General features: G+C 41.5%; 2 protein-coding genes across 5 annotated transcripts in view; both read right to left on the bottom strand.

Moving 5' to 3' along the window:
• Positions 1 to 1,106: 1,106 nt before the first annotated feature.
• Positions 1,107 to 7,404, bottom strand: SLC35E3 (solute carrier family 35 member E3). Of its 3 annotated transcripts, none has more exons than XM_065668601.1 (5): positions 6,931 to 7,404; positions 6,640 to 6,750; positions 5,031 to 5,189; positions 3,992 to 4,074; positions 1,107 to 3,542 (listed from the first exon to the last, which is right to left on the bottom strand). In XM_065668601.1, exons 1-5 carry the CDS (start codon positions 7,318 to 7,320, stop codon positions 3,356 to 3,358), a joined length of 930 nt encoding a protein of 309 aa, XP_065524673.1. In that variant the 5' UTR covers positions 7,321 to 7,404; the 3' UTR covers positions 1,107 to 3,355. The 3 variants fall into 3 exon arrangements, with proteins under 3 accessions (XP_065524673.1, XP_065524681.1, XP_065524691.1); XM_065668619.1 differs by lacking the exon at positions 1,107 to 3,542 and adding an exon at positions 4,735 to 4,804 and having other exon boundaries at positions 3,988 to 4,074; XM_065668609.1 differs by lacking the exon at positions 5,031 to 5,189.
• Positions 7,405 to 8,202: 798 nt separating this feature from the next.
• The window catches only part of NUP107 (nucleoporin 107), a 29,372-nt gene continuing 21,149 nt past the window's right edge, over positions 8,203 to 16,425 (bottom strand). For both annotated transcript variants that reach the window (XM_065668580.1, XM_065668588.1), the window contains exons 19-28: positions 15,938 to 16,056; positions 14,232 to 14,270; positions 13,732 to 13,882; positions 12,641 to 12,747; positions 11,270 to 11,372; positions 10,947 to 11,107; positions 10,629 to 10,754; positions 9,875 to 9,988; positions 9,436 to 9,603; positions 8,203 to 8,541 (exon numbers count right to left, since the gene is read on the bottom strand). In XM_065668580.1, the coding sequence (XP_065524652.1) occupies positions 8,434 to 8,541; positions 9,436 to 9,603; positions 9,875 to 9,988; positions 10,629 to 10,754; positions 10,947 to 11,107; positions 11,270 to 11,372; positions 12,641 to 12,747; positions 13,732 to 13,882; positions 14,232 to 14,270; positions 15,938 to 16,056 (1,196 nt within the window). In that variant the 3' untranslated portion in view covers positions 8,203 to 8,433. The remainder of the gene's footprint in view (positions 8,542 to 9,435; positions 9,604 to 9,874; positions 9,989 to 10,628; positions 10,755 to 10,946; positions 11,108 to 11,269; positions 11,373 to 12,640; positions 12,748 to 13,731; positions 13,883 to 14,231; positions 14,271 to 15,937; positions 16,057 to 16,425) is intronic.

Here is a 16,425-nt window from a genome sequence, read left to right as displayed (position 1 = left end):
CAAAAACGATGGGTATCCCAAACAGGCTTTAATGCTGCTTTTAGCCCACAGCCACCACTGGGTATTCATTTCACAAAATGAGGCAGAGAGAGGATACATTCCTGCTGAATCGCAGCTCTGTCTTGAAGGTATACTTCTGCAAGACAAACCTCCTTTTCATACACTAACAGCAGCAGACCACTCTCCTTCAGCCTCAAGCGTGAGAGAAGCTGCTCACCCATGAACAGGAAAACTTTTCTGGCACGGTGCCCCCAAAGCCTGCGAGAATTTAGCAAGTCCCACAAAACCAGATGCAGAATCTGCTGAGTTACCAAAGTTAACGGTAACACAGAGCTTTGAACAGAGTATCTCATAAGTGAAGGCATACTTCCTATTCCTTTGGGAAAAGCGAGAAAACCTTGTGTCTGTTGTTCTAAAGTGGTTTCAGGGACAAGGCTAGCATAGATAACTTACCACCCATCATTCATATTTTAATCAGAATCATCTGCTCTCATTTTTAAATGCCATGCTGGTATCTATGCCAGCTTTTCCACTGGAATGCCATCAATGGCAGCTTCTAAAGTAAAGCATGATAATATAAGCAGCAAAGCACTCAATGGCAGAAAAAGACCAAGGTCCATCTTGTTACCACTGCTTAGTCATATGTGGACTATGAAGTAAAATGAAAAGCAGAAAGTAAACACCAGGGTTTGGACAGCATGGCACAAACAGGGTGATGACTACATATTGTTAAAGCTGCCAAGTCTCTTGATTTCTCTTCCAGGAAAGCCAAAACTGAGTGAAGTACACATAATTAATTAGCAGTTAAACCTATTAAAATGATGTAGTAAAAACTAGAACGAGCAAGTTTCTGACCAGGCAGGTTATGGGTAATTTTTTTTGAGACTCCAGTTGTACCTCAGGATTTAAAAATTCCCTCATTAGTGCGTATGTTCAGCCCCAAAACATGCAAACTCGTTGAAATACAGACAGAAATCCAAGTAGCACCATTTTGTCTTATATACACACATAGACACCCCCCCCACCACCCCAAGGCATATGCAATTCAAGCACAAGGTGAAAAATGACAAGAAAAACTATTCTCCCCTGCAATAAGCACATATCAGTCAAGTGAGTGGAAAATTTATTCCCACCCAACACATGGTATCCAAAGAAACAATACATACAAAGATCTATTCATCCCACAATTACACATGCCTCCTGGATTTCATATTTGGAACCATATGACAAAGTTCAAGATACTTTATTTGTTAGATACAACAGGTAAATCTCAAAGGAGACTCCTTGAATGCATGAAAAAAATCACGTCACTTGAGTGACCTCCACAACTTACACACTCCAGCAACGGACTGCATTTATAATGTATAATGACACTGATAACTTTCTCTTGCAGCTCTGCTCCCCTCCTTAAGGATTCTTTTATATTTTCGGACACGACTGCTTTGTTGATTTTAACACCTTCTACACATTTACATCACTCTCATCCCAAGTACTGTTGTCACACAGGCTTCTAATTAAGTTGTTTGCTAACTGTAAGTCTTTATGGTCTATTTACATTTCAGAAGAACTTGTGCACAGCACAAAATAATGCAAATGGCTTTCTCAGTGTATGTACTAAAGGATATGCATCCAGAGATTGGCTTTATGAACACATCTTTCAGTACTCCATTTAAACTAATGATATAGATTCATAAAAACATATACAAAAAATTAACCTTGGACCAGTACAATGTCCAAGACACAGTTGGTAAAGATGTAAAATTATTCAGGTATTTCTAACTCTGAAATGACAAAGTATTACAGTATAAACTTAGGTTACACAGAGAAAGAACTTTTTCTTAAATCAAGTACTCTGTAACAGAATAAATAATTTACAGGCTTGAGAAGACCTGCATTCTTTCCTACACAAAGACTTGTTACCTTTATTGTAAAAAGCTTAGAGGAACTTAGTATCATTTCTGTCGGTGGTTGAAAAACTTAAAATACCTGCTTTTGTTCACAAAATTCCCCTCTTTAAATCTGCTAGAGGTAGATGAAGATATAAAATGAACCTCAAAATGTAAGATGCTGCAAATAAAGTCTAACCCTGCAAATCTAGTGAACGTATGTTCTCACCAGATTTACTGAAAGCTGTTATTTTTTCTGTCGTTTTTTAAATAGAACAGCACTCAACTTCCTCCTTCCCCCTTGTCAAAATCAGTACTTGATACTGTCATAAAATAATTTTCAAAGCATTCCTGAATTAGAGCAGGAGCAGGTCCCACCTCACACTCTTCACTTGCTCTGATACACTGCTGGTGCCCCTGGAACAAGGACAAGAGGGCAAGCTGCAGAATTTGGGCTTGCAGGTCCAAGTAACTCCTGGGGAAGGTGCAGCAGTGAGCTGGGGCTGAAGGCGGAGAGAGCGCTGGGCAGCCCTCATGTCCACTGCAGATGGCATGACCATTCTGAAGATTTCTCCAAGAACACATTTAGCATGGGTGTTTGCGTGCAAGAGCTGCAAAATGTTTGATTATTCCCACAAAATCAGGGAGTTCATTAAGCTCACAAGCATTTACAAGAGCTTATGTAAAGCCCTGGGTTTGGCACAGAGAAAACTGAAAAGCAGTGACAGAATTATCTAGAATATGAATGGCTTCATTAGTGTCCTGACAGACCAGAGGAAAAAAATCTAAGATGAATTGTTTGATCCAATTTCCTACTTTTCTGTAGGTTGACCTGTGGCTTCAAGTTTTCCAATGTCTCTTCTGGTTTCTCTCCACCTGTAATTTTATCTAGTTTCCTCAGCCAAAATCTATCAATGTGTTGAAGCCAAGCGTAGATTAGAAAGCATACAAGGAACAGGAATGATCTTGGCGGCCCTTTTTAGACCTACTGAACAAAGTCTGTTTCCTCTTCATCACTCACCAGACAAAAAGGAGGAAGCATTGCTACGTACCAGAACACCTGCATAAAAGTGCCTCCAAGTTTCTTCACAACAACTATACTGGCACAATCACAAAGACAGGATTCCTTTTCTTTTTTTCTCCCTCTGTATTATAACTGTAGACGTCATGATCTCATTTGGTATGCAAAAATATAATTAGCTCAGTACAATTTCCACAGCAATCTGAAGTGTGCCTTTTTGTCTTTTTCCATTTTAATTGAATGAAAATGACAGGATGGACCGAGGTGGCAAATCCCAGCATTTTACAGAATTCACTTCGTTTGGGTTTGTTACAGAACAACGATCCTGTTGGTTAAACTAAAACCACAGATCCACACAAACAAGGCATTGTTTCTGCACTCTGGAATCAATGCATATTTAAATACTTGTCTTCCTTCACAACATTTTTAAGCTCCAGAAGCCCTTGCTTTATGGACGCTGAGCCAATTTACTCTTACTGCTTTCCTGCTCACTGAGCTTGAAGTGGGTGTAAGCTAAAATGCCCAACAACGTGCACAGAATCCCAAGGCCTTGATTAACAGACAGTGGATCCTTAAATAAGAGGCACCCTCCCAGGAGGGTGATGCAGAACTTGAAATGTCCAAACATGTTATACCTAGACATCTGTTAAGGAAACAGCAAATAGCAGTACTGTTTTTTACAAAAAGAAATGCTTGGGAATGTCATTAACTACATCCACAGCAAGCAATGGTATGTCACCTTGACTTCAACTCATGCCACTTCACCCTGTCTCTGCCACTCTGAGAATTACCCTCCACCTAAGGCCTTCCACCCACTGTACACAACAACTGACATGCCAACACTTCCTCAAGTGAGTCGAAGTGTCGGCGAATATTCTCGGTAGGCATGAAGGTCACGTCAGTAAGTTAACCACCATTATCTACACAGAGAAATGAAATACACTGAAATGTGAACATGCTTTTCCAGCTTCACCATTTAAGATAAAGCAAGCAGGTGACCACTCTTTCCACAGTAAATCAGCCCAAATGAATGCTAACATAATTCATTGGAAACAGGAGAAACAACTAACGGCACAAAGGATACGTGACAGGTGACGTATTTCCAATGATCCAGTAAATGGACAAGTTTACCATAAAGGCTATTACTCCGGACAGCAGTACCATTATCTGTGGATTAACAGACACGTTCAGTAATCTGACACACTTTTGGCCATTTGTAGATACATTCCAGGTTATTTATTTGGTTTCCTTTACTTTCAGATGCAAAGTATCAGGCAAGAAAAACATATGGAGAACAAAAATAGGAACAACTTCAGATCAGTACAGACATGGTGATGTGTATAAGTAGCTCAGGGTATGATACCCAATAAATATATCCTTATAGAACCACAAGTCTTTTCTGCTTCACTCTCAGCAATTTAGAAATCACTTGAAGAATGATTTGGAAAGTCTGGCTACTCATACACACAGAGGTCATAGGCTTTCCCTTTCAGACAAGGTTTTACCTATGGTCACACTAAAAGCTATTATTAAAAACATCCAATTTTATCCCTGTGAATACTTGCTATCCCATTCATAAACTGCAGCGCTACAAGAAAGGACCCATCACTGAGCAGCACAATCAGCAGCGGTATGAATGTGCCATTGGCTCTTTTTCTGGACGGAAGGATAGAGAGAAATCATAGTTGCCTTGGTGAAAATAAACCAGCAATCCTAGAGAACAACCAACCCTGGCATCTTTCCACACAAGAGGAGTTGAGAGTGTCAAAGTGAGCATGCTCATTTGTTTTCTGAGTGGACAGTAAGAGCTGAAACTAGGACACTTACATAGTTTTAATTTAATAGACTAAGGGAAGCTTCTGGATTTTGTCAGACTTTCCTGTTGCTCAGATGCCCTCTAAACAGAAACAAGAATAAGGAGGTAAATTGATTGTCAGAGAGACTCCTCTGGGAGGAAGTGGGGCGGACACAAGGATGTTTTTATTCTTTCACAGGCCCCTCTCATCTCATCATAGTCAATGACTGTAGAAAAATCTGTTTCACAAAGAAACAGATCTGACTGCCAAATTTAGGTACATCAGTGATGACTATTTATATTTAAATAAAGTCAATAAAAGCCTTACCACAGCAGAAAGCGTCCAGGGCCCAAATATTCCCCCTTCGCCAAAGACTGGCTCAAAGAAGGGTATGATGAACAACAACATAGCTGAGGACATTGGTGCCTGATAGTACAGCAACTGCATAGAGTTTACCTGCAACTCATGCTGCTTAGCTCCTACCCACTGAAACCAAAAGAGAAAGCTGTTACACACGAGGGAAAAAAACAAAACAAAATCATCAACTGTAAACTCGAGCAAAAGCAAACTGGCTACTAAGACAGAAAGGGTCTCATGGGGACAATACTACATGAACAGGTTATTGAGCATCATCTTCTGCCTTTGCCTAACTGGAGGCCCATGTCATTGTCTCTTGCAAGCACACAAGCCACGTGAGAAAGTGCTATTCTTAAGGAAGAATAAAAAAAGTAGCAGAGATTGGAAAAAAAGACCAGCTCAAGACAAATTCCAGATCCTGTCTATGATGGAGCTAAGCACCTTTGCCTAAGCAGAGATCTGCTTTTGCCCCTTTTTTCTCACTCTTCTCCATGCACAAGCTAACAAAACCAGTAAACATTTTTCTTTTACCAGTGTGTTCCGAATTTACTGGATTTCATTTCAATTTTGACTATAACTTGGATTTTCAATGTAGCATGCTTTACGAGATATTAGGTTGTCTGTGAAGATGGATGGTACAGCCAAAAAGATGCATTTCTGTACTGCACTGAAGAATATTTAATACTCCATAACTCACTTTAATTGGTAACATGGATTCCAGCATATAAACTTGCCAAGTTAAAAAAAACAAAACCCAGAATAATTTCGCCCAGGTACTCTTGTTCCTCCAGCACACACCCCATCACTTAAAGTTATTACGCATCATCTCTCTCCTCCTCCTGCCCCTAAGCAGGACAAGAGACCATTATTTATCATCTTGCATGCTACAGGTCAAACAGCATCACTGCTCTTGGAGCACAGTACACCTGTTACAAAGAAATTAGTGTTTAAATGCATGATGAGCATCACATCAACATGACAGGAGACAGAGTCATAGCTTATAAATGAGCTGGTCTTGAGCTTTAGTATGATGTTACAGTGGAAAGGGCTAAGGCAGTCCTTGGACATACCTATTTTACAGCCATAACCAGCCAGAAAGGTTATACTGTGCATGTATATTAATTCACCCTCTACAAATCCACCTTAGACTGTGTATAGTCAAAACTGAGGAAGGATGCTCACAAAATGCAAAGAATTGAGGGATAAACCACGGCATAAACAGGAGAGGTAAATGCCCTTCCTAAGGAAAGGCTCACTGGCTTCAGCAAGGAGAAAATCTGTCCTCTAGAAAAACAAGAGTTTTACTGATAAAGCCATCTTCAGCCCTTGAAAACATACTCATAACCACACTGAAGACGACACCCCAATTTTAGCAGTGAGGACTACCAATTCCTTGAAGGATTTACCTTAAAATAGTACAAATAACTTTAAAACAGTATATATATATATAGATATAACGGAGTATGAGGGGTATCCCATACGGCAACCCACCGTTTAAACGCGACCTACCCCAGAGGGGTCAGCACCTCGAAGACCAGCCTCCACAACGCTCCCCCCTCTCCTTCCCACCATTACCCACCACTTGGTAGAGGGAGGTCACCAGGACGCCCATGGTGGCGAACGCCATCCCGAGGACGTTGAACTTCACGTCGTAGTAGGAGTTGAGGAAGACGCCCAGCGTGATGGGGACCTGTGGAGACCGGGACAGGCGGCGGTTAGAGCCATTGCCTCAGGCGTCGCCTCAGGGCGGGCGGGAGGAGGGAAGGGGGGGGGGGGGCGCGGACGCGCCCCCCCCCCCCTTCCCTCCTCCCGCCCGCCCTGAGGCGACGCGCGAGGGCAGCCATTGCCCTCTCCCCCGCCGCTTCCTCACCAAGGTGAGCTTGATACGGAGAGGGAAGGTCTTGCCGTAAGCCAAGGTCTGTATGACCACGATGACCGGCGTGGTCATGGCCTTGGCCAGCTGGTAGGTACCGATGGTGTTGCTCTGCAGGGAGAGGTTGGTGAAGACGACGAAGCCGCAGAAGCTGAGGGCCAAAGGCAGCACCTGCGAGGGCTGCAGGCTCTTAGGGGAGAAGGCGCCGAGCGCTTGGCACAGGTAAAGGCCGAGCCAGGTGATGGCGAAGTGCACCAGGGTGAGGCTGAGGTTGGGGAAGCCCAGCCGCACGTACAGCCACTTGTTCAGGAACACGATGCAGATGGAGGCGGCCAGGTTCACCAGCAGACCCGCCGCCAGACGGCCCTGCGCCGGCAGCCAACCCATGGCTCCCCAGCTGGGCGCTGGGCGCCCGGCACCAGCGGCTCAGGCAGCCCGCCGGCCGCCCGCCTCCGCCGGGACACGTGGGATCGCGCCTTCCGGTAGCGGCACCCGCCCCGGCACGGCCCCGGGGGCGGAGCTGCGGATCGCAGCGGCTCCGCCCGACCGCGGGACTGACCGGGCCGGGGGCGGCCTCCTGGCAGCAGCGGGAGGCACGGCGAGAATGTGCGCCGGGCCGGAAGGCCACCGGCTTCCCCCCCTGCGGTCCTGCTGCCCGGCAGCGGGCAGAAACGCAGTCTCTCGCCAAGGGGCAAGCATCGCTGAGCGACCCGAGTGGGGGTTTCTATAAACACGCGTAAAAATACAGGTACAGCACAAATCACGTTCTTCGACAAGGCGCTGAACGCACAGGCCGGCCGCAGGAGCTGAAGCCCTTGTCTAACTGCGCTGCGGCTGCAGCCTCTGCACTTAAGGGAGAAGCGGCTAAACGTGTAAACGGGCAGGAGTTTTTTAGGAAAATTACGGTATCTCAGACTTGGGAGTTTCAAGGTGCGATCACGTCTCCTGGTTGAGGACTACACCAACGTTTTGGCAACTACACAAGAGTACGTAAGAACAGTTCAAGCCCCGAGGCAACCCTTCCCTCTTCCTAAGGGCTGGCAGCAGCCCTCCGCTTTGGCTCTTTCTTTCTGCCAGACCCCTGTGCCTGCGTTCTACACATAACCCCGTGTCAATCGCACCTGCCTCTCCCCTGCACCCTTGCACATTCTCCTGCAAAGTGGTGTTTCCAGTCCACAGGCAGGATTCTGGTTATGGCAGAGAGGTTAAGGAGGTTCATACAATCACCATGTATATATAATGACATTTAAATTAGAGTGAACAAACATCTTCTGTTTGTGAAGCACTTTTATTAGAAAAAAAGGAAACATTATGAAACAGGTTGTGTAACAAACATCACCTCTGAAGTTGAGCAGAGTTTTTCAGGTTGAAATCTGAGGATGAATCCATTGCCCCCCCCCCAGTGATGAGACCAGTTTGCTGAGTCAGGGTTTTGTTGTTTGTTTTTTTAATAACCAGAATGTCCATGTTCAGAAGTTTTTGCAAGTATCTCATGATATCTTATGCCTGAATTTCATATCCCAAAGGATCAAGATCTTGGTCCAGAAGCATCAGAGAAGATTCCCTCATCTTCAGTAGTAGTTTTCGGAGTTCATCTTTTGAAAATACCTAATAAAAAGAAACCATAAGGAAGTTATATTTATTCACAATGAAAAGCACTGATATCATATCAAAGGAAATGATGGCTCATTAAGTTACTATTTTTTTCTTTCTATTTAAGACAGTGTGAACATCAGACACTTCAGAATGGCATTTAGTAAAGGATTAGCAGCAGCACCCCAGACCTGAAGGTAGTCTCAAGATAGCTCTGTCTCATAACTGCTACAGCAATTACTGGTAAACAGCCAAGTTTAATTTCCATGTTATTGCTGGCAGAGATTTTAAGCCCATCCAGGCGAATGCATCACAGTATTTTTCTTAGCTTTGATGTTTCTTCTCAGACTTCCAATCCTTGTTTTGTTTTCTGGGGGTGTGCTGTGGTTTAGTTTTAGTTGGGGTTTGTTTTGGTTGGCTTTGGTTTTGGGCTGGTTTTGTGATAAGAGTTTTTCTGGGGCTGTTTCCTCAAGGTTTTGGAAGGAAAGAAGGTTTGGGATAAACCAAGTGCTCCAAAGCAAAACCTGCTTATACAATGTTCTGAGACATAATGGGAATGAAAAAGAAAAGAAAAAAAGTCAATCATAATTCTGCAGTTCAACTTAGAATCACAGAATCATTTAGGTTGGAAAAGACCTTTAAGGTCACAGAAGTCCAACTGTTAAACTCATAAAAAATTAGTTACTCTGGATTGCTGCTTGTCAAAACACTGGTGGCATCCTCAGTGTTTCAAAGTTAATTCCTTAATTCCTTAAGTCAGGATACCAGAAAACCCTTTACTACTGCAGTGAATGGGAAGAGATAAAGAAACTTCTGATGCTAAGGAACATATGGCATCTTCCTCTTCATATAGAAGCTTTTCCCACAGTCAACCCACAGAGCCAAGCTGCCTGCAGCTCCTTAACTCACCGTGTAAAGCTTGTGTCGCTCAGAAGCGACCATGTCAGCCAGCCGCAGGCACTCCTGGTACTGCCCAGTACTGTGTAACACTGTGTGCAGCAAAAAGCACATCATAGGCAGGCACAGCTTTCGCAGCAAAATCATCTGGTGTATTCTTTCAGGGTCGTCCTCGGTATCCTTATCACAGCAAAATAATACATTAGTATTATGAATGTCACCTCTAAAAGGCAACCTGGCAAAACCACATGAGGAACAGAGTTAGAGGCAAGAAAGTGGACTAACCAGCCTAGGCTGGACTGACAGATTGATTTATACAGTAACTGAAAGGGAAGCAATCCATAATGGGTCACAGCAAGGCCAGAGTGAGTTAAAGAGCTTCACATCAAGCTGAACGTGACAAAGGTACAGCTGGGTGCAACCTGTGCCATGGTACAAAAATTCATTTTACCTCTCTGACATCAACCATCCATCCTCCATCCACAAACAGTAATACATTGTACATTTTCTCTTTCACATCAGCTGTAAGAGCATCCAAGAGGCCTTTCCAAATACCATAATCCATCTGGCAAAAAAACAGAAAATAAACTACTGCAGAACAGGATAATTTCCAAGGCTATTTTAACACAGACTCTTCACCCAGCATGCAACAGCCAGCAGAACTCCAATTCAAACTGGCATCTTCAGCCAGTGGCTGACACTTAAAAGCCTGCTGCTAACAGCTATTTCCATCCTTGCTTAATTCCCTGTCCAGAGAGTCAGGCAGGCTGCTCAGAAGCAAAGCCGCTAGAGGAAGATCATTTTAAACAACTCATTCAGCCATGTTTATAAAACAAGTTCTCATTTTTTTTGCTAAAATAAGCAGAATGGCAGCATCTTTTAGAGAAGAGAATGTGACAAATACAAGAATAAAGAGTTAATAGGATAAGTACTCAGATTTATTAACACTGACAATCAACACATTAGAATGAATCTTTACTATTATGTTACAATATTATATGTAAAGCTGTAAGAAAGGTAATTTATTGTACTGTGGCATTACTGTCCTCCTGTCTCACGCTTCCTCAACATAAAAACAGAATAAGTTGTAATAGAGTTCTTAAGCAATCTGAATTAACAGTCTTCTACTCTGTTCCACTAAACTAAGACTGCTTCCTAAGAAAGAACGTAAATGTTTATAGCAAACAACTTCCATTTTTACTTACCTCATATTTCTTTTCTTTATGTTCATGGGCCACTTTTTCAGTGAAATTTGCTTGTGGTAACAAAGAAGGCTTCTGTGGAGCTGAGTTCATGTGTTTGAACCATTCGTTAAAGGTTTCGTGGGCTTCCTGGATTGCATTGGAAACAGTGTTAGGACGTTTTTGGCGCACAGAATTACAAAATGTCATTAAATGCACAGCTGTAGTGCATCCAGGAATCAGAAGTTAAATCAAATGCACAAACCTTAAAGTTTCACCACCAAGGCAAAGCCACCATTATCTCTATGTTATAACTTGGAACACAGCGTATCTGAAACTCACCAAATATGCCCGAATACATAAATGTTCCCGTATAGCATTGTCATCTTCAGCTGGTAGTGGAGTATCCATTCCCTGCTCTTCCCATTGGTTATATATTTCTGCTATAGAGTCTTGGGGAATCTTCACAAACACATCTTTTGCAGCTTCATGTTTCTTGGATGCTACGAGAATGTGAACCGAGTATCAACAGCTTTGCAATTTCCATCCTGGCAAACCCATGCTTTTTAATTACTAGATTGGATGTTATATCAAATGGACTGCCAAGAGCCAATGCGCAAAAAACCAACGTTTAGAAAGTCTACAATATTTGTGAAGTTTAGTACCCAAGAACTTCCTCATGATTGCATTGCTTTGCTTAAGTGCTTCTGCCCTCTGTGCAGGATCAAATACAAGCCAGTCAATTACATCGATTTTCAGCCGATCCACCTGTAAAAAATCCAACATACAGATTCACTCACATTTCAAGCACACACCTGTTGTTAGACACATTAAATCTGGTCAGTGAAACACACAAGATTCTAGACATGCTAGGATAGCACTCTGGCATACTAACAAGGATCATTTTATTCACAACTTTTGATTCTAAAGCTTAGGAAACAATCTGCAATCTGGAAGAATTCAAAAATCCATTTTTAAGCATTCCCAAGATACTCAGACCAATGGATGAGCATCAGCTCTCAAAAAACTTTATGGACTACCATGCGTCTTCCTCAAACTTTAATATGAATGCACTGCACAAATACGGTTTATGGAGTCTTGCTAAAATATTCAGAGGTGCTATCAGCCTGCAACCACAGTTCTCCAGTTCTCCTGTTAGATAAACTGTTTGTCTGGCTTAGAGAGTTTAAACATCATACTGAACAGCAAAAACACAACCACAACTTTGCAAACTATCAGCTGCTTTCTAAACAGTGCTTTGAATGCAAGGTATTAACAGTACCTCACTGCCACTGAAGTACTGAGTTGCATCCAACCAACACACAGTAGTGATCACAAGGAAACTGTCAATAAAGGCAGTCATAGAGTCACAGAATAGTTTGATTTGGAAGGGACCTTAAAGATCATCCAGTTCCAACTCCTCAGCCATGGGCAGAGATACCTTCCACTAGACCAGGTCACTCCAAGCCCCATCCAACCTGGCCTTGAACACTGCCAGGGATGGGGCAGCCACAGCTTCTCTGGGCAGCCTGTGCCAGAGCCTCACCACCCCCAGAGTAAAGAATTTCTTCCTAATGTCTAATGCAAATCTACCCTCTTTCAGTTTAAAGATACTCCTCCTCATCCCATCACTACTTGCTCTTATAATAAGTCATAGCTAGAATGTCACTTAAGCATGTAATAAGGTATATTGGAGATCCAAAGCATTAATCCTCATAATTCTTAGAAGCTACAACAATACCCTACTCTCAGCTACAACTTTTTTTGTTACAGTCATTTCATGGGCTTTTAGCAGCATGTTGTTTGCACACAGACATGCTGCTGAGCAACACACACCACAGCCCAGAAGATCAAGGAGATGTAGAAACAGGATTTGTGCAGTTCAGGTCCTCACTTGGTCACATGGAAAGTGCATTTCCCTCTCAGGCTTTTTCAAGGCAATTTCCACCACCATCAAAAGATAGACATGGATCATATATAGTAAAAGACTCTGGTTGGTGGCGAACTGGAACATCTGCCCTATGAAGTATACTCACCTCTGTTGTGCCTGTATCTAACATATGGTCATGGTGACTGAATTCACCAGCATCCTTCTTGCGGATATTTTCAACAACTGTTTTTGTTATGGCGGCAACATCCAGACCTGGGTTAAGAGAGAGAACTATGTAACAGCAACCACGAATTTAAACTTGCCACAAAATGAACTTCAGACTTGATCTTATTCCTTACTGCTAGGAATTCTTATCAGTCTGTTCATACACCATTAGATTAAATGATAAGCTTTAGAGATATGCAATTTCTTGCAGATGTCTTAGAAGAACGGTATTTGAGGTAACAGAGAACATCTAACATGGGAAAAAAGAACAATTTTTCAGTCTGTGCTGGAGACTAGCATCTAGATGTATTTGCTAAGATCACTGATTCCCACAATTCCGATGGCAAGACTCTGATTTGACAGGAACACACCAGGGAAAGCTCAGAAAAGCTCTTTTCCAGATGCTTAAGCAGGATGTTTTATTTTTTAGGCCTTAGCCAAGTTTCTGAAAGCAAACGTCTCAAAAGTAATTGAAGAAAAGTTAGACACTGAAGTCTGCACTAAATCTATTTCTTTGTGAATTGTGAGTGGCACAGAGGCACTGTAAACCAATGGACAGTGTGCTGTTTCACCTTTCAGTTTGACGTACAGGCCTGAAAGGAAGGTTACCATTAATGCAACCAATGGCTGAAAAAGAGCACTACAAATAGGACAAAAAAAATTAAGATACTTATAACCTTCCTAAATCCACAAACTGGTATGTATTTTCATTATTAGTTTTCTGAAATAATGCGATCATGTCAAGCTTTGGAGCATGTATTTGAGAAAGGTAGCTGTGCTTGGACATAATCCAGAAACCAAAGTAAGATTCAGTTTAATTCAGAAAAGGAACTGCAGTTCCATGTTAGTTAAAAACCACAATATACCTATTTGAAGAAGTGATTAAGCAAATTCATTTAATTTAATTGAAAAAATGAAGAGGCACAGGAAGGAAACGATACCATCTTCATGGCTAGGTCTTGCATTAGAAACTACTAAAAGACAAAATAAGACAGGATATGAAATAGTAATTGGAATATCGGCATGTCTCACCTGCATCTTTTGCTAATTCAAGGCAGTGGTGGCGTTGATCACTGTCAGTAACATCTTCAAGAAATAAAGCATACTGAGCAACAGCTAGCTCTGGGGGTAAGTGGCTTACATAAAACGCTATTAAATCCGTGAGCTTCTCAGATACCATCCGCTGCAGAGTAAGAAGCAAACATTTAGAAATATATGCTATATTCCTCTGTGTAAGCCCAGAAGTGCTTTTCATTTGTGTGAAAACATAAATGTGGAACAAATTTCTGATTAGTTTGTTCTGCTATAGGTAGCTTCCACATCTGAGCTTCTAAGCAAAGATCAATAAATAGTCTCTTATTTAAGCGCTACTGACAGAAACTGCGTATTAGGCAAGCTTCCATTTATCTCTTGGAGAAGAGAGCACTATCTGGGTCATAGCTCTCTCCATCCTGTAACCTTAAGTCTCCTTTTCTTCCTCCTTTACTGCTAAATTACATTAGAGAAACCAAAGTAGATTTCTGAAAGCTTACCTGAATGTAGGTCTTCAGGACTTCAACAGAAACTTCCTCCTTATTGCAAAGAAATACAAATTCAATTTTAAATCAGATAATGTGTGTGTGTATGTGTGTGTGTGTGTGTGTGTATGTGTGTGTAAGATACTTTGCAGTACTATTACACAGACACAAGGTTACTTGCTAAACCCTGCTTCAGTAATCTACTAGAGGCTCAGCTGGGAGAACTGCTTCTCTCAGACACTGATTAAAAAGAATATGTCTTCTGATTCAAAGATTTTGTGTTCCAAAGACTTTCTTTTTCAGCAACTGGATCATACAGTTTTTGGTCTAACTGGAAAGTTACTTTTTAAATTGTTTTTAAAATCTTCCCATTTTACCATATTTTAATTTTTTTATTAATAAGTAAAATGTCAGGTGAACAGATGCCTACTGCAGTGTCATACACACATGCTGTATTACAGAAAATTCTAATGTTCTGATGTACAGGGTATAAATGTCACCGGCTCATCTGTAATAACCTAAACAACCAAAGTATAGTCTGAGCACCTGAGACTGCATTAGCTGAACCAAGTGTTTGTCACTGTGAACAACTATCATTTTAGTTTTATATTTTCAAATAAAATTACGGACCTTCATTTAAGCATATGCCTGTATGAACTGTACATGAACATCAAATAAGGAACATCAGAAAAGCTTGCACAATTGCCTTTTCCCCCTAAGGTCCTGAGGGTTGGTGGAGTAATCTTCCAGTAAATTCACCCACTCCAAAATGGTAGAGGCAGTAATCAGCAGTTACTCACAATCCAACAATGCAATTTACACAGCAAATTGCACCTTTTCTGTCCCCTCTATTAAACCTGCACTAGCGACTAGTTTTACCATATTTTAGCTTAAAAGACCTGCTCTATCAAATTTTGAGTCTGGCTTAAAAACATATACATACATATACACACACACATATATACACACACACATATATATATACACACACACTCACAAGGTCTTCCTAATTACCTAAATGTTAACTGATTTCAAAATAAATTTCAATGGGGACTGAAGCAACAGTTAGAGGCATGAAAAAAACTAACTCAGAGCTGTATTTAAATCATCTCTTTTGCTGCAACAGGTTACACTCAAACTTTTTTGATACGTAAGTACTTCTGAATTTTAAAATAGTAGAAAAGGTGAGCTTCTCATTACTTTGTGTTGCATCAGAAAAGAGTAATTACAGCTATGTGATCCATCTGCATATTTAGCATAAACTAAGTAGCTAGTAGGCTATCCCGAGTATATATTTTAGGAAAATACGAGAGTTTCAGTTAGTACCAATTACCTCAAGCAAAAACATTCATGAGCTTACAGTACCATACACAGTCCTTGGAGTTGTACCTAATACTGGGTTCCATTCAAAGCATCTTGGCTGCTATGAATAAGCCTAATGCTGAAGTTTGAGTCAGGTCCTTCTCAATAAAGGGCTTAGGAGTAGAATCCAATTTTTAATCCAATTTTTAAGCTGAACTGGCGGGGAGGAGGATGCTCTTTTCTAAGTTTGTTGCATTTAGGCTCTATAATCAACACACACACTATTTAACCATGCAGCTCCTCATCAGCCTGGTAATAATTTACCAGCATTGTATGCAGTTTAGACATTTACATACAAGCATTTCTACTTCAAAGACTAGCTACTGCTATGACAACAAATCAAATACAAGTGAACTTACCTTAGTTTGCATGCCCAAAGTGCGGAAAAACAGAATAAGATGCGTCATGAATCGAAGGAGGTGCCCTGGGAGCACACTTCTGTCTTTGGAAAGCCATCTGCTGAATTCTTCCATCAAACCTATAGCCACCAAGGAAATGTGGGTATTAGCCATACCAAGGGAAAAAAAAACACCTAAGAAATATTCCAAAATTATGCATTTATTCATTCAAGAAATGTGATTTAGACTCAAAAGCCCAACAGACAGAACAGCAACAGTTTTGGGAAGATTTATCTGTTTGGCTTAAATATCTGCTACATATATTTTGTATTTCTTGGGAGAAGTTGTATGTGCTACCTTCTGACACATTTACAGGATTTCATGACTTCTTTGAAAGCTACCTTGTATGTCAAACTGCAGTTCCTGATTAAAGAAGCAGCTTAGATTTTAGGTGGAGTTTGCCTACTGTGAGCTTCTAAAATCCATTCACATATAGGTTTCTGGAAAGG

Source organism: Lathamus discolor, chromosome 1 (genome assembly GCF_037157495.1).
Source record: "Lathamus discolor isolate bLatDis1 chromosome 1, bLatDis1.hap1, whole genome shotgun sequence".
NCBI lineage: Eukaryota > Metazoa > Chordata > Aves > Psittaciformes > Psittacidae > Lathamus > Lathamus discolor.
This window is presented reverse-complemented; position numbering and strand designations above follow the sequence as displayed.